This window comes from Vicia villosa, linkage group LG3 (genome assembly GCF_029867415.1).
Source record: "Vicia villosa cultivar HV-30 ecotype Madison, WI linkage group LG3, Vvil1.0, whole genome shotgun sequence".
Classification (NCBI taxonomy): Eukaryota; Viridiplantae; Streptophyta; class Magnoliopsida; order Fabales; family Fabaceae; genus Vicia; species Vicia villosa.
The window spans coordinates 197,397,375-197,416,214 of record NC_081182.1 but is presented as its reverse complement, the minus strand read 5'-3'; the positions used below and the strand labels follow the sequence as shown (position 1 = coordinate 197,416,214).

General features: G+C 39.1%; 1 protein-coding gene across 1 annotated transcript; it reads right to left on the bottom strand.

Moving 5' to 3' along the window:
• Window positions 1–477: 477 nt before the first annotated feature.
• Window positions 478–3,915, bottom strand: LOC131657090 (uncharacterized; the record flags this gene model as incomplete). The annotated part of the gene is made up of 1 exon (XM_058926586.1): window positions 478–3,915. A coding segment is annotated over one exon (3,438 nt), but the record flags the coding sequence as incomplete, so codon positions are not given.
• Between the last annotated feature and the right edge of the window lie 14,925 nt (window positions 3,916–18,840).

Here is an 18,840-nt window from a genome sequence, read left to right as displayed (position 1 = left end):
AAAGAAATTAGAGATTGCAAACAAATGGGCACAAGGCTCAAATTTATTTAATAGGATGGCAATCAGCTAAAGGCGTGATTTCATGGAGTATTTACAAAAGTTAGAAATGGTAATTATGCGGAAAAGGCTACATTGAAAGCAATAACCACTATTCCCCCTAACAACTTTGAGTTCCAACTGTGCTTGTCGCTTCAGATTGACAATGATTTGATTGAAGATCCTTTGATGAGAAAGACTCCTCAGGTGACGAAGTACGGACTGATGCAGTTATTTTGTCATAAATCCCTAATTTTTGCCTAGATTGCCCTTTCAGGTTTTCAATCTACCAGGATGAATTTTTTCTGTTTATTGTCTCTAATTTTTGCCTGGACCGCCCTTTCGGGTTTTCAGTCCACCGAGACGCTCATTTTTGCCTAAGTCGCCATTTGCGGGTTTTCGACTTACCGAGCTGTTCTTTTGTATTTTTTAGACAAAGTATTTCTTGACTGCATCAGCATTCACAGGATATGGGAGTTCATCACCATCCATGGTTGCAAGAGTCATGGCGCCGCCAGAAAATGTTCTTTTGACAACATACGGGCCTTCGTAATTAGGAGACCATTTGCCCCTAGAATCTGGTTGAAAAGACAAAATCTTTTTAAGCACGAGGTCGCCTTCTCGAAATTCACGAGGTCGAACCTTTTTGTTGAAGGCTTGTTTCATCCTTGCTTGGTATAACTGTCCATGGCATAGAGCAGTCATACGTTTTTCTTCGATTAAGTTCAACTGATCGTATCTGCTTTGACACCATTCAGCCTCTGATAACTTAGTCTCCATGAGGACTCTCATTGATGGGATTTCAACTTCTACGGGGAGCACAGCTTCCATGCCGTATACTAGAGAAAAGGGAGTTGCCCCTGTTGAAGTACGCACTGAAGTACGGTATCCATGTAAAGCAAATGGCAGCATTTCGTGCCAGTCTTTGTAAGTGACGACCATTTTCTGGACGATCTTTTTAATGTTCTTGTTGGCAGCTTCAACGGCGCCGTTCATTTTTGGTCTGTAAGGAGAAGAGTTATGATGCTCAATCTTGAATTCCTCACATAATTCTTTCATCATTTTGTTGTTCAAGTTTGAACCATTGTCAGTAATGATCTTGCTGGGAATACCATATCGGCAAATGATGTTATTCTTGATGAACCTCACAACCACTTGTCTTGTAACATTGGCATAAGATGCTGCTTCGACCCATTTGGTGAAGTAATCAATTGCCACCAAGATGAAACGATGACCATTTGAAGCTTTTGGTTCGATCATTCCAATCATGTCGATACCCCACATGGAGAAAGGCCATGGAGACGAGAGAACGTTGAGTAGAGTCGGTGGCACATGGATCTTATCTGCGTAGATCTGGCACTTGTGACATCTCTTCACGTGTTTGTAACAGTCAGATTCCATTGTCAACCAATAGTATCCAGCTCTTAACATTTTCTTGGACATTGCATGCCCATTTGAATGAGTTCCAAAGGACCCTTCATGCACTTCATGCATTAACATGTCTGCTTCGTGTCTATCCACGCATCTGAGCAAAACCATGTCGAAGTTTCTTTTGTATAGCACATCTCCGTTCAGGAAGAAACTGCCAGAAAGTCTCCTTAGAGTTTTCTTATCTTTTTTTGATGCCCCAAGTGGGTACTCTTGAGTTTGAAGGAAGCGTTTGATGTCGTGGAACCACGGTTTATTATCGATGACTGCTTCGGTTGCAAACACATAGGCGGGCCTTTCAAGGCGCGTGATCCTGACTGTAGGCATATCATTCCAATGATTGACTTTGAACATGGAAGATAGAGTAGCCAAGGCGTCTGCCATTCGATTCTGATCTCGAGGTATATGATGCAATTCAACCTTGTTGAAGAAAGTCAACAGACGTCTTGCATAATCTCTGTAAGGAATCAAACCAGGGTGGTAAGTTTCCCACTTGTCTTTGATTTGGTTGATCACAAGGGCTGAATCTCCATATATGTCCAGGATCTTGATTCTTAGGTCAATGGCTTCTTCGAGACCCATGATACAAGCTTCATATTCTGCGATGTTGTTGGTGCAATCAAATAGCAATCTGGCGGAGAATGGGATATGAGTACCCTTGGGAGTGATGATGATTGCCCCAATTCCATTGCCAAAAGCGTTCACTGCTCCATCGAAAATTAGGCCCCATCTTGATCCAGGCTCAGGACCTTCTTCGGGTAATGGTTCGTCACAATCTTTCATCTTTAAGTACATGACATCTTCGTCAGGAAAGTCAAACTTGAGAGATTGATATTCATTAATTGGTTGATGCGCCAAATGATCGGCGAGAATGCTTCCTTTGACCGCTTTTTGGGCACGGTACTCAATGTCATATTCGGATAACAGCATTTGCCATCGGGCAATCCTTCCTGTTAAGGCGGGCTTTTCAAAGACATACTTGATCGGATCCATTCTGGAGATTAACCAAGTAGTATTGTTGATCATGTATTGGCGGAGACGTTTTGAAGCCCAAGCCAAAGCACAACATGTTTTTTCGAGCATGGAGTAACGAGACTCACAATCTGTGAATTTCTTACTCAGGTAATAGATGGCATGCTCCTTCTTACCGGTTTCATCTTGTTGTCCAAGCATACAGCCCATGGATTCTTCCAACACAGTAAGGTACATGATTAATGGTCTTCCTTCAACTGGAGGAATCAATATCGGTGGTTCTAACAGGTATTCCTTGATACTGTCGAACGCTTTCTGGCAATCTTCAGTCCATACAACCCCTTGATCTTTGCGGAGAAGCTTGAAAATTGGCCCACAAGTAGCAGTCATTTGAGAGATAAATCTGGAGATATAGTTCAATCGTCCGAGAAATCCTCTTACTTGCTTTTCAGTTTTTGGTGCAGGCATCTCTTGAATAGCTCTGACTTTGTCGGGATCTACTTCAATACCTCTTTGGCTGACAATGAAACCCAAGAGTTTTCCAGATCTAACCCCAAAAGTACATTTGTTAGGATTCAAGCGAAGCTGATATTTCCTTAGTCGTTGAAACAACTTCAAAAGGTATTCAATATGTTCTTCTTCTGTGCTGGACTTGGCTAACATGTCGTCCACATAAACTTCGATTTCTTTATGCATCATGTCATGAAAGAGAGTAGTCATTGCCCTTTGGTAAGTTGCGCCTGCATTCTTTAATCCAAACGGCATCACTTTGTAGCAAAAGGTACCCCATGGGGTGATGAAAGATGTCTTCTCCATGTCTTCGGGAGCCATCTTGATCTGATTATAACCGGAGAACCCGTCCATGAAGGAAAAGACGTTGAACTTAGCGGTGTTATCAACCAGCATGTCGATATGTGGTAATGGAAAGTCATCTTTTGGACTGGCCTTGTTCAAGTCACGGTAGTCAACACACATTCTGACTTTGCCATCTTTTTTCGGAACTGGCACTATGTTAGCCAACCATTGAGGATACTCAGAGGTGACAAGAAAACCTGCGTCGAGCTGTTTTTGAACTTCTACTTTGATCTTGTTAGCCATATCAGGGTGAGTCCTTCGCAATTTCTGCTTAACCGGCGGACATTCTGGCTTCAATGGCAAGTAATGCTGAACAATATTGGTATCCAACCCAGGCATGTCTTGGTAGGACCAGGCAAACACGTCAACATATTCTTTGAGAAGGTCTATCAACTTACTCTTGACATCAGCACCAAGCAGCGATCCAATGGTCACTTCTTTTTTGTCTTCTTCAGAACCCAAGTTGATCTTTTCTAAAGGCTCTTTGTGAGGCAGAATGGCTCTTTCCTCGTGCTTAAGTAATCGAGAGATCTCGTCCGGGATCTCCTCTTCTTCCTCTTCTTCGGCTTCGAACACAGGAAACTCAAAGTTGGGAGAGGGCATAAGGTTATTGCATTCAATGGGTTTATCAATAGTTAATTTGCACATGTGATTTATATTTATTTCAGAAAATTTATGAATGCAAGAGTGTATGCAGATTTTTTTTGAAAAGGTTTTTTTTATTTTGGTTTTTTAGGATTACCATTTCCAGAAAAAAGCAAAAAATAAAACACATAATGTAGGGAATTCAAAATGACGCTTTATTTATGATTCATTTTTGAAACAAAGCCCTAAACACAAACTCAATTGTCTTGGGCAGGACAAAGAGGGAAACTTTTAAAACAAAGCCCTATACACAAAGTTATTTGGGCGGAACATTTAAAAGCAAAGCCCTATAAAACATCTCTCTGCTTTGGGCAAGGCAGGAGGTCAAAATAACAGCGAGGTGATTACTTTGAGCGGCGAACAACATTTGGAACGTCGACAGCTTTCCAGTAGCAACGAACTCCTCTGTGTATTATGTATTCAGGAAAATTCTCCTCAGAATTATCTCCAGTATTGACATTGACCGCTGGTCGAGCAGGATTTGAAGGTCCTGGTTTGTCAACCTTGTTCTTTGTAGAGTTGAAACGGTCTTTTTCTACTTCTTGAAGAGCATAAGACGAGTCACAATCTTCAGAATTTTCAGGATGTATTTCCCAGTCTTCAGGATGAAGAGACTCATTGTCAGCGACACTTTCCGAGTCAGTTGCGGGACCATCTTCCCCTTCATCTTCAAAAATGGCATTTATGTGATAATAACCATCTTCAGGATTATGAATCTTGGCAGATGCATTGAATCCGAAATCTTCAGTAGTTTCAGGCTGCTGAGGAAATTGACAGGGCTGATAAGCCTCTTCTGGTTGGCTATCATATTCAAAGGAATCTCCCCATCCAGTTGGTTGGATGTCTTCAATCGCAATCTTTGAACTTTCAGGTGCAGTATATTTTACCATGTAATCAAATTTTCCACTTGGTTGTCCCAAGGTGTCCCAGATTTCTGCAGGAACAGGCTCAGTTTCTTTGCCATTGGATTCTTCTGAAGGAGGATATGGTTCTTCCTGAGATATATATCCCGAGTCATTGAGATAACATTTCCATTCTTCTTCAGGATCGGGTAAACCTTCTTCGATGCATTCTTCGATAAGGACATTAACCTCTTGAGGAATTGGGTTAAGGAATCCTCCACTGATGAATGTTTCTTTGATCGGTCGAAGGGTTTCATCCTTCTTGGTGCAGTTTGAGAATGTTGGTGAACATCCGAGTCCTGCTCTAGTTTTATTCTTGGTCGGGATCACAACTTGCCCTCAGCCAGTGGTAGTTCCATCTTTCACTACTTTTACTGCCTCTTTGTAAGAAGAGATTGATGCTTTCTTTTTGGAAGATTCGTCTTCTAAAGAGAGACCTTGGAACTGAGTTCCTTCCACATCATCGGCACTAATGAAAGAGAAATTGGACAAATGGCTCACCATCAAGGCTTGTTCTCCACTTATCGTTACCAATTTTCCATTTGTTACAAATTTTAACTTTTGATGGAGCGTAGAAGTCACTGCCCCTGCTTCATGGATCCATGGTCGTCCTAACAGACAGCTATAAGCAGCTTGAATGTCCATGACCTGGAAAGTGATTTGAAATGTATGTGGACCAATTGTCATGGGAAGGTTGACTTCGCCGATAACAGATTTTCGCGATCCATCAAATGCTTTGACAACTACACCACTGAACTTCATAGGCATTCCTTGGTAAGACAAGCGAGCAAGAGTCGTCTTTGGCATCACATTCAAGGAAGATCCGGTGTCTACCAATACATTGGACAAAGAGTCTGACTGACAGTTCATAGAAATGTGCAAAGCAAGATTGTGATTTTTACCCTCCTCGGGGAGTTCTTCATCACAGAAGCTTAAATTGTTGCAAGCTGTTATGTTAGCTATTATCCCATCAAAGTAATCAACAGTCACATCATGATCCACAAAAGCTTGATCTAATGCTCTCATCAGGGCTTCCCTGTGGGCTTCAGAGTTTAAAAGTAATGAAAGTATTGAGATCTTTGAAGGAGTCTGCATAAGCTGATCCACAATTTTATATTCATTTCTTTTGATAAGCTTCAAAATTTCGTCAAAATCTGGATTGACATTGGTTCCACTGGACTGACCAACATCAGTGTTTGTATTACTGACAGGAGTTTCCACAGGATTCCCCACTGGTGTATTAACAGGATTTTGCCCAGTTACAGGAGTACTAGGCTGCTTTGAAGGTAGTGGAGTATACACACGTCCACTTCTTGTTACTCGACTCACATCAGCGATGTTTTCGACAGATGAAAGAGTTGGTAAAGGAACTTCTTGTCCATCCTTTATCATTGTTGCATTGTAGTTGTATGGAACTGCCTTGTCAGAGTCATAAGGAACAGGTCCAGGTAGACAAATGATCAAAGGAGCAACAGGAACCTTCGGCTTGTTGTAGGTAACTTCCATGCGCTCAGGCATGTTGAAATGAGGAACGATGACGTTAACTGTAGGCATTTCCGAGTTGATATCTGAGACTAAAAGCTCATGCGGATAACATCCTATCATGTTAACTTCATTTTCATCCCTATTTCTGTAGATCTCAATAGTACCATTATCTAGCAAAACTTGGAGATCTCTTCTCACAATCGAACACCCGTGAGGATCCACACAACATATTCTACAGGAACCGTATTGATGTTGGCGAAAATTCGGCCCCCGACAAAGAGTAGCGTGCATTTGTACCAAATCTGCTCTTGAGAAGTTGATATTATAGACTCGGTATTGGCCAGGACATCCATACACCATGTTTACAACATGCCCTCCATGATTGGGCAGCGGATTTGCTTGCACATTAGGATTCAAATTTCTGAAAGAGAGGAGATTAGATCTAACCAACCTCTGAACTTCATATTTCAAAGCTATGCAATGCTCAAGATCATGGCCAGGTGCTCCTTGGTGATAAGGGCATGAGACCTCAGCTTTGTACCACCATGGGAGTCTCTCAGGTACTGGTGGTGGTGCTCTAGTTTGAACAAGACCTTTTTCAACCAGTGCAGGGTACAATTCTGTGTAGGTCATCGGAATCGGATCGAACTGTGGAGCTCTTTGCACACGATTCTAATTGTTGTTAAGTTGTTGAGCCTGTTGTCGAGGCTGTTGTTGTTGAAACTGTGGAGTAAACCCCGGATTCGGTGCTGTATTAACGACTGGTGTGATAGCAGCAACCTGTCGTTGACGATTGACGTTTCCTCTTGGCTTCCCTTGGGACACCATGTCAACACTTTGTTCTTTCTTCTTTTGGAAACCACTTCCGAACTTTTTGGTTCCGCTTGAAGATCCACCTTCTTTAGTCAGACGTCCGGTTCGGACTCCTTCTTCTAGACGCATCCCCATGTTTACCATTTCGGTGAAATCACTTGGAGCACTAGCAATCATGCGTTCATAATAAAACGGACTGAGAGTATTCAAGAAGATCTTTGTCATCTCTTTCTCTTTTAACGGTGGATTAATCTGAGCAGCAGTTTCTCTCCATCGTTGGGCATACTCTTTGAAGGCTTCATGGTCTTTCTGAGCCATGGACCGAAGCTGATCTCTGTCTGGAGCCATATCCGAGTTGTATTTGTATTGTCGGACGAAGGCCTCACCTAGGTCATTGAATGTTCGAATATTAGTGCTATCCAAGCCTGTGTACCACTTCAGTGCGGCACCAGTCAAACTGTCTTGAAAGTAATGGATAAGCAACTGATGATTATCTGCATAAGTAGACATCTTTCTGGCATACATCACAAGATGGCTTTGTGGACAAGAACTACCTTTGTATTTTTCAAAGTCAGGGACCTTGAATTTAGCTGGTATTTGTACACTGGGAACCAAGCATAGCTCCTGGGCATTCTTTCCAAACAGATCTTTGCCACGAATAGCCTTAACTTCCAGCTGAATCTTGTTAAACTGCTCTTGGAGATCTCCCACAAGATTACGCTGATTTGTGCTATCACCTTGATCATGATAGATCTCATTGCCATCATAAGGAACAGTGTGAACCGTAGGGGTCGGAACTGTCATAGTGGGTTGAGAAAGTGCCATAGTGACTTGGGAAAAAGTTACCCCTGAATGTGGAATAAAAGCCGAACCTTGTGCAGCAGGCGCTTCAGTTGTAGCTGTTTGAACCCCAGAGAAATTATGGCGGAATCCTGTACCAAAGCTGAAAGGCGGGCCCCAACCTTCTGGCATGGAGAAAGATGGAATGTTGAATGCAACCGTAGAAACTGGAGTAGTGACTTCAGATGTTACCGTTGCTTGACTGTTGGGTGGCGGCGGCTGATTCTGTGCGGCCATTAAGGAGTCAACCAGAGTAGTGAGACTTTCCAACTTTTCCTGAAGGGTGGTCACTGTACCACGAAGCTCAATATTCTCTTGTTCAGAGTGTTCCATTACTCTTCTTCTGCTTGAACGAGTATTGTATCTGTGATCTGATTGCGGGCGCGGTCGAGAAACTTTGAGACGCGACAGCTTGACGATCTTAATGGAGAAAGATCCAAAAGATGAGACTCTATACAACAGACTCGATATGCAGAATGATGTATGCAAAAAGAAAATTTATGATTTTTCCAAACATTTTAAAGATTATTTTCTTGCAAACATTTGAACACAAACAATTCTTTTATTGAAATAATGGGAAATGTTACAACATTGGAGCATAGCTCCTTACAAAAGCAAATGATAAAATAAAAAGCTAAACAATCCTAAGCATCTTCATCAGACGAAGAACCAAATGCATTGTGCAGCTTGAGCTTCATGATTTCTTTCCCATAGTAAGCTTTCAACTCGGCCTTTTCAGCTCTCAGCTTGTCAACCATATTCTTCCAATTGTCAGGAGTTGGAGCGTTGCTTGTTGAGCCTTCAAGCTTTTTCTTGCTTTCTTTGATGTATCTTTTGATTGCGGCATCTTTCCGACGGATCTTCTCATCTTTGTTCATGAGCCATCCATCCTGATAATAGAGAGTTTCTTCATGTTCTTTCACTTGTTTCTTCAACTTTCTATTTTCCACATCAGTTTTTCGAAATTTTTCTTTCCAAGCGTCTTTTTCTATCCTCATCTTGGTCAAAGTGTCTTGGTATTCCTCCATAGCGGGAATGTTGGGTCGTTGAGGTACCACAGGGAACATGGGTTTTTCATAATCATAAGGCATTTGAAACTCCCTTGCTCTTTTCTTCACCCAGCAGGTATAGGCGTTCGTAGCAATACAGTTCTTTATCTCACCTTTTTCTTTCCATCGGATGTCGTACCAGGCTTTCACCATTTTTGTCTTCAACCCTTGAGGATCATTTCCTTCCTGATAGAAGTAGCTTTCCACTGTAGGGCCAATGGGTTTAGTTGAATTTGCATACCCGAGTTGTCGTCGGGCTAGGACCGGATTGTAGTTAATTCCTCCTTGTGTACCAATGAGGGGTACGTTGGCGAATTCTCCACAACTTTCAATGGTTTCTGTACCGCAGCGAGCCAAGGTATACCACTGAATATCATTATTAGTAAGAGACATAAGTCTTTGAGACCAACGTAAACCTTCCCGGTTTTCCGTGAAAATGGGAGACTTAGGTAAGTGTGAAACAGTCCATTTAAACAACAGAGGTGCACAACATACAATAATTCCACCACCTTGGTGATTCCTATGATGGACAGAGAAATACATGTCACCAAGCAGAGTCGGAACGGGATTTCCATTCAAAAAGACCTTTATGGCATTGATATCAACAAAGTCGTCGATATTGGGAAACAGAACCAACCCATAGATGAGCAAGGCTAGTACAGCTTCAAAAGCTATCATGCTACCAGTCTCGATGAAATCAAAGGCTCTCTTTATTAGAAACTGTGAAGGCAAACCTGGAAGGTTTCCTTTGGTAGTCCAATTACTCTCTATTTCAGATTTCTTCAAGTGGGTACTTGTTGCAATGACTGGTGACTTAGGAATGGCTTCCAAACCATTGAAAGGTATTTTGTCAGACACAGGAATACCCAAAAGATTGGCATATTCTTCCAAGGTTGGTACCAACTGATAGGCTGGAAAGGTAAAACACCGGTAGACGGGATCATAAAACTGAACCAGAGTTTTGAGAAGTCCTTCATCAACATGAGTGTTTAAGATAGGCAAAAGCTTTCCATGGCTTTTCCTAAAATCAGAAGGATCTTGTACAAAAGACGCTAACTCTTTCTGTCTTTCCACATTAGGCTCTTTGAAACCGTACCTCTTGGTATGCCTTTTTACCCACTCCATAACCTAATCCTATAATGTTTGCAAAGAAAATTCTCTAATTGTTTGGAAAAAATCATGTTTTTATGGAAAAAGATTTTTTTTATGTTTTATGGATGTATGAATGCATGGATGCATGGATGCCACATATTCAAACATGGTAAAGCGAACATGGTAACGCAAACATGGTACTGTAAACACGACAACACAAACATGGTAACACAAACATGGTACACACAGGTTCAAAGGTCCAGCGTCACGAGCATGAGGTCAGAGAACCAAATATGGGATAGTTCTAGTTAATCACCTGTAAAACATGTTCTACTGATACGTCAGAGTCTACATTTTTCTTTCGGATATTACCGGCTTTCCACAATTAAACTCATGAGCCAGCAATATTCTCAAGAAAAACTCGTCTGAGTGTGGTTCTCCGCATGACAACTAATCCAAGTCTTCACCTGAATAGTTAATCCAGGTTAGGATTTGTCCATAATGTATCACTTGTAACAGAACCACAGATGTAACGAAACCAAAGAACCAAACATGTAACAAGAATAAAATAAAAACAAAACAAATAGAAATAACCCTTTCTTTGGAAACAATAAAAAGATGGTCCCCAGTGAAGTCGCCATTTTTCTGTCGCGGGGAAAAATCGTTGTCCTTTCTAAATGAGACACCTGATGCCTTCTTTGGGCTCGAGTGCTCAAAAAATGATTTTTCTTTTGTACGGACCAAACTTTTTATTGTTTCCAAAAGAGGAAAAGGAAAAAAGCTGCAATAACCTAAAAGTGGGGAGAGATCTTGGGTAAGAGGGTTGGTTATACGAAGGGAAGGTATTAGCACCCAACGTATCTATAGTACTCTATAGGTTTCTTTGCTTTGTTTTTCATTCCATGTTATTGAGAGGTTCTTGTGAAATAGGTGGGACCTAAGGTGTTTGTTTGATTATGCTCGCAAAGATCATCGCGATCCTCTGCATACATATCCCTTAGAGGGAATCAGAGCATCTGTAGCTCGGGGTCTACGGGTGCTAAGGTTTGAATGGTTTTTTTTGTTTTGTTTTGCTCGCCAAGGATCGACCTTGTGCCTACGTATTCTCAAAGGGATGTTGAGAAAGTCAGAGCAATCGTAGTTCCCACTTATGCTAGTGGAAGCAAAGGAAAATAGACAAATGTCGTCTAAATGCTAGATGTATCTAATCTATATCATCACATACATTTGTTTGTTTTTTGTTTGAAAATCTTTTCATTATAAGCCCGGGGCCATGCCACTTAGGGTGCTTAGAATGATAAAGATGTTTTTGTTTGTTTAACCAGCCTTGTGGCAAAAACTTTCAATGAAGTCAGCCTTGTGACAAAAAGTTTTGATTAATCAGCCAGCCTCGTGGCAAAAGTTTCAATGAAGTCAGCCTTGTGACAAAAACTTTGATTAATCATCCAGTACGGTGGTAAAACAGTTTGATTGATTAGCCAGCCTTGTGGCAAAAAGAAGTTTGATTGATTGATTGATTGATTGATTGATTGTTTGTGATGATATAGATGAGATACTCCTATCATAGAGATGAAAAATGTCTAATCTCCTAGGGTATTTTGATTTGGATATTGGGGATGCTTATAAGAAGCCCGTGGGTCCTTGTACGAAGCCCAAGAGGAGGCTATCCGAGGGTCCTTGCATTGTAAGCCCAAGAGGAGGCTATGGGAGGGTCACTCGTTTGTACAAAGCCCAAGGGGAGGCATGGTATAGTTGGTTTGAGCTCTTAGAGCGATTTCACCGGGAAACCATACTCTATGTCCTAACCTAAACTAGTGGAGATTCTTTGCACGAAGCCCAATAGGAGGCTATGGGGAACCTAGTGTTGTACTAAGTTGAACAAATATATATAACACAAACACACATATGAACAAGTACGAACAAATATGCGCCAGTACATGAACAAATATGAACAGTTACAAAGTGTGCGTATATAATGGAGTTTATGAAGGAAATATACCTGTAAGCATGATCCATTTGTATACACAGGGGCTCGGGACTTATACTCGGGGAGAAGTCCACTTGAGTTTATTCAAAGCTATGTAAACAGGTATTCACAAAAAGGGCTTGGGACTTATACCTACATGGAGGCCCATGGTATTTTTGGGAAGATTTAAAGAAACCTTCATTTTTGGTTTGTATTTCAAAGTTAAAAAACAAACTGATCGAGGTATGTACAAAAAAGGTGTATGTACAAAAAGACGTACAATGAAATACCTAATTTCATGTACTGGAATGGGTATGTACGAAAGGGCTCGGGACTTATACCTACATGGAGGCCCGTGGTATTTTTACAAAACATGGTTGATCGTTTTATTTACAGACGCGTCGTTTGTTGTTTTGAAAACAGTTTGAAAAGTATTGTTTTGAAAGAGTTTTCTGTACAAAGAAAAAACTGTATAAAAGGAAAAAGGAGTGGGTCTTATACTCTCTAATATTCGAGAGGCCCCACATCGTTTTGAAGATCAATTGATCAATTAAAAAGATTTAATCAATAGTTTTCTTTGAAAATCAAAAGAAAATGGTTTATCGTTTTTGAAAAGAATCGCGATCGCTTATTTTAAAACGATTTGAATTTTGAAAGAAGTTAATTTAATCAAGATAAACAAAAAGATTGTCTTCAATTAACACTTAGATGATTAGGGTTTGCTCAAAAAATATTTACAAGTGATTAAGTTTGAGAAATCAAGTGAAAAACAATATTTAAAAGTATTAAAAAACACTTAAAATATGTTATTTTAAACTTAATTAAAAATGTATTAAACAAATATATTTTTGTGATTTTTTTTTGATATTCAAAAAATACATATATAAAATAATAAGTGTGTAAAAAATGAATAAAAAAAGAGTTAATTTGATTGGTTAAATTAATGGTTGAAGTTGTGAAGAAAATGAAGAGAAATAGTGATAAAAAAGAAGGGTTTGGTCCCATAGGGACTTGAACTCGTGACCCTGAGGTCACTACTCAAAACAAAAGCCAACTGAGCCACGCTTGTGGCTTGTAATATACACGCGTTGAATTAATTATATTTTAAATCAATTTCCAGAAATCCTTTGAACCAAAAACGCGCCAAGAACAACCCTCCAACTGAAATTTGAAAATCTCTAAAACTGTGTTGTTTTGATCAAGCAAAGGGTCTATCTCACTCGGTTTTTCACAAGGAACATGATGGTGATCTCAGAATTCATTTATTTTTGCTCTAAAGGGGTCAATTTTCGCATGAACATGAAGAACCCTAGAAATGAAATTCAATGTGAAATCGTGTATGTGCAAGTTATGATGCAATTGATTGAGGGTTAATGATCCTCATAGGTGCAGAAACAAGATGGTATGCTCACATTTCATTTATGATGCGTGGAAGTATGAATTTGAAGTTCATGAGCACTTACCTTAAAAACGGCACAACTGAGAATCGAATTCTTGCTTGGAGGTGTTACAGAAGTTGTTTGATGATCTGGATAGCTTCAATGAACCTTATGGAAGGTGTCTGGATGCTTGGAACCATCTGAATTCATCTGGGCATGGCCATGGTACCCGATCTGCATAAGCTTCAAGAGTGAATCGAATTTGATGATTCTGAGGTTATTGGCTATATGTGATGGATTGGATAGTTCATATGTGATATATGGATGATGTTAGAAGTGGTAGTTTGGACAGAATTGAGCTTGAACAAAAATTGGCATGATAAGTCTCATGTTATGCATATTTGAGAAGTGAGGTAGTGATTCTGAGTTCTCAGGTGTTTTGGGGTGTATGAGTGATTCAGACACATCATATATGACATTTAGAAGTTGTGGGAAGCATCACTTTGTTCAGAACTTGCAAGGTTTGGAGGTTGAGTTTTCTACCTCACTTTGAAACACATGACTTGTAATTCAAGAAAGAAGAGAGAAAACCTATAATTGTGAGGTTTTGGTGTGATTTGCAATGAAGTTTGGACCTCTATTTATAGGCCAAGAGTTCTGAATGCAGAGCTTTGCAACTTGATCAAAGTTTGATGATTTGGCTTAAGAGATAAAAAGGAATCTTTTACATTTAATGCAAAATGGTTAAAGTGACCAAACCATGGTTAAAACTCAAGCTTCTTATCCTCTTCCATTCTGATCTCAAATCAGAGAAAATATCTTCAATTATTGCCTCCTTGCATCATTACTTGGATTATAGGCAATGTAGTCTTGAAACTTAGTGAAAAATGGTGAAAATTCAAGTGAAAATGATCACTAAATGCATAATTCAAAACCATAGCTACACTCCATATTTTTTCATGCTCTTGGACATTTTGGAAAGCTCATATTACACACTTCAAAAGCTTAGTTGAAAGTTTCTTCAAGACCTTTAAGGAAATGGGTGAAAAAGATCCATGAACTTTGAAGAAAATGAAGTTTTAAGTGAAATTTTCATAAGATGCCAACTTTGAAGCTCCATATCTCTTAAATGGTTGATCTTATGAAAAAAAATTATATGTGTCAAAGTTGTTTATTGGATCAAAATCTACAACTTTCATGTTGGAAGTTTTTTTCAGTTTGTAGGTGAAAGTTTGAGAAATTCCCTTTCAAAGTTTGGAAAAAACCATTGAAAAACACTTAGAATTTTTCTAAGTATGGAAAGTCAAACTTTTGACTTTTTGATTCTTGATTGATTTTCTTGATTTTTCTTGATCAAATGACTTCATATATCATATATTGATGATTTAAAACTTCAAAAGTCATGGTTGACCAAAATTCCCCAAAAGTCAATGGTGATCTTGTACAGTTGACTTTTTCAGACGAATCGCGTTTCTGGAGATTTCAAATGAAACAGGCTACCCTCACCAAATGAATGGTATGAATGAATCATATTGAAGCATTAGAGGATATTGAGCCATGGTTTGAGTTGTGACACCATGTCCTGATTAAAAAAGTCAGTTATTCAGTGAATCAGGTCAAAAACCCTAATTGTCGACCAGATGAAATTGATGACTGTGGATCTTGAATTGAGATGTAATTTCCATTGGATGTTGTCATAGGGATTATTTGAAGATGATTGAAACCTTTGATTGACTCCCTGGGGGTTTTTAGGGTTTCCCAAATGTAATCCCTGATTTTGGTCCCTGATAATTCAAAACCCTGATCTGAGGATTTGTCTGATCAATCTTTGTGTAGGAGATGTTATGAGCCAATGGATTAGGTCAAAATGATGCACTTGAGGTCTTGATATCATGTCCCAAGTCATTATGTCAAATCCTGAGCTAAAGTCAGGAGTGTGCTATCTTCAGTCAAAACCCTAATTCAGTCGATTCAGAGCCTTTGAGCTTGTTGAGATGGATCTCTGAGGACCAAATGTTGATTGTTGATGAAGATGATTCATTTGAAATGAAGGGAGAACAAAACCCTAATTGATTGGTATTTGTACTGATGAGTGATTTCCTGACTAAATCCTGCTGAGTCACAAGTAACAAACACAAGCTATGCAATTTGTTAGAGATGCAAATGATGCATATGCAAATGATATGAGGTGGTATCTTAGGTCAAAAATTGGGGTATGACAAGGTGGTGATAATTGTATGATCTGATCTAATATATTAATTATCATACTTTTGTTTATATATTTCGATATCTCACCCCTTCTGAATGATGTTTCCCTTACCGTGGGAAACAGACAGGTACACAAGATAGCAGTGGAAGTTTTGAAGTGATTTTATGAAGTCTTTAGTTGCTGTTAGTCGAGTTGGTGTCTTGCTCTGATACGTAGCACTCGGGGGATAAAACGATTATTTTAATTATTATTTCTGTTGCTGAATTTTTATATGGTTTTGGTTTAAATTGTAACTTAAAGTTACCGGGCAATGATGCTACGACTTGAATTGAATATTTATGAAGTTTGTTGATTCCGCTGCGAGTTAATTATTGAATTTAAACAAAGTGATTTTTAGTAATGACTTGATTATCGTTTTAAATTCTTGTGCTATGTATCTATATGAATGCAAGTAAGCCGTAAATGTTTTTGAGATGACAAATATGTGATACCTCAAATTAATTTGTTTGGAATTTATACTCTGAGTTTCCGTATAATTTATCGGGTAGATTTGAGGTGTTACAGAGATAATCTCCTCAGGCTAACATGTCCCAATATTTGGTGCCAAACCCATTGCTCATCATTTACACACAGAAGACAAGTTACTTTCTGAGATTTTAGATCAGAAAGATCACTCTTATAAATATTATTCTTCCTCTTACCAGTAAAAAGGATTGATCCGTCTTTCTGACTTACGGCCTTGCAAGACCTTTGATTAAAGAATATATCATAACCATGATCACTTAATTGACTAATAGACAATAAATTATGAGCTAATCCTTCAAGAAGTAAAACATTAGTTATAGAGGGAGAGTTACCATTACCAATAATTCCTGATCCAATAATCTTTCCCTTTTGGTTCCCTCCAAATCTAACGTCTCCTCCATATTTAAGTTACAAGCTTTGGAACATAGACCTTCTTCCCGTCATGTGACATGGGCATCGAGAGTCCAGGTACCATGACTGGTGTGTTTGACTTCATTGCTAAGGGCATCTCATTTTTTTAAGCTTTTGAGTCCAAGTCATTTTCTGTGGTGGCCATGAATGCTATGTTGGCATGTTCATCTTTTGAGTTGTATTCATCTTCAGATGACTCAGAGTCATCCTAGGTAGCCATCAAACTTTTCTTTGTTTCAAATCTTTTCTTAGGCCTTTCTTTTTGCAGTTTAGGACATTCACTTTTGAAGTGTCCTGGTTCATTGCATTCATAGCATACATTGCTTCTTCTTCTTGTCCTTCTATATTTAGAGGTTTCTCCTTTGTATTCTGGTCTTCTGAAGTTTCCGAACTTCATTTACTTGCTCCTCTAGAGTTGATTTACTCTTCTGGATAGAAGAGACAACTCATCTTCTTCCTCTAATCTGGACTCACTTGAGCATTCTTCCTTAGCCTGTAGAGCATTAATTCTTTTGAGGCTCATTTGCATCGAGCTCAATTTCATGACTTCTTAACGCACTGATGAGTTATTCTAGGGATACTTCATCAAGATTATTTGCGACTTTGAACATCGTAACCATTGGCCCTCATCTTCTTGGTATACTTCTGATTATTTTCTTTACATGATCATCTTTTGTGTATCTTTTGTTTAGAACTCTTAGACCAGCAGTCAAGGTCTGAAAACTTGAGAACATGGCTTCAATAGTCTCATCCTCTTCCATCTTGAAGGCTTCATAATTCTGGATTAAGGCCATAGCTTTTGTTTCTTTGACTTGAGCATTTCCTTCATGAGTCATCTTGAGTGACTCAAATATATCATGTGTTGTATCTCTATTGGTGATTTTCTCATATTTTGCCTGTGAGATAGCACTTAGTAAGATAGTTTTGGCTTTGCAATGACTTTTGAATTCCTTTTTTTATTTGTCAGTCATGTTCTTCCTTGCTATCTTTGCACCTGCGTCTTCTGGATGATTGTAACCATCTACCATAATATCCCATAGATCAGAATCTTGTCCTAGAAAGAAACTTTCTATCCTATCTTTCCAATATTCAAAATTCTCTTTGTCGAACACAGGAGACTTTGTGTAGCAATTGTTGTTTAAATCATTAGCCATAATGTTTTCCTTCTGGATCTTTTTCTGACACGGTTAAGTGTTTGCACCCAGAACCAGGCGCTCTAATGCCAATTGAAGGTTGAGAAAACACTTAGAAGGGAGGGGGGTTGAACAAGTGGTTCTTTAAAAACTTGATAAAGGAAAGATAGACAAAACACAATTATTTTTATTCTGGTTCACCTTCTCAATAAGGCCACCTCCAGTCCATCCTCAACAAGGTGCTTTGCCTCTCTCAACGGAGACTTAATCCACTATAATCAGAACCTGATTACACTTGCACGACCAACTATCGTGACTAACAATCCTGCACAAACCAACTGTTTGTGACTAACCAACTTCTAAGACTCAACTAGTCATAGACTTCTTGAGACTTCTGACCAAACTGGTTCCTCAAGGACTCAGTTACCATGTAACTTCTGATGATAGCGTATAGTATTGCTTCTAGAGAGTTGTAATCACCATTGTTATATTTCACTAAGATTAAGTACAAAGTAATGAACTCTGAGAATGAATATGAAAATTTGCTTCAGAGAGTTTTTCTTCACACGTGATGATTTTTCATAATAATGATGTTCTCGTGTGTGATTGTTGTATTTTATTCAAGAGATCATGAGTATATATATATATATATACACTCAGGATTTTTGCCCGTTAACTTCAACTCTTTTTTGTAGCATTTAATGGTTTTCATGTTTGTCTCAGCTTTCGTTTTCTTTCAAGTATTTGCATGTGGATAGCTTCTTCAATCAACATTGGGAATTGCGCTTTTGAAGTGTTGCAGCCGTTTTACTAACGATTATGTGTTTAACGGCTTTATTTTAAATCAGTCTTCGTGATCTTCTGATTAGCTATTCATTTCAGCTTCAGCTGTAGATATATTCTTTCATGATTTTTTGTTCAGCTTGTATTTCATCTTTTGTGATCTTTTGTTCAACGTGTATTTCAACTTCTGTTGTAAGTGTATTCGCAGCGTTTTGGTGCACTATCAGAAGTTGCCTTGACAACTTGAATATCTCTTCCATATATCCAGCTTTATATTTATTCCAAGTTCTGACTGTGCTGGTGCTGGTACATCTTCT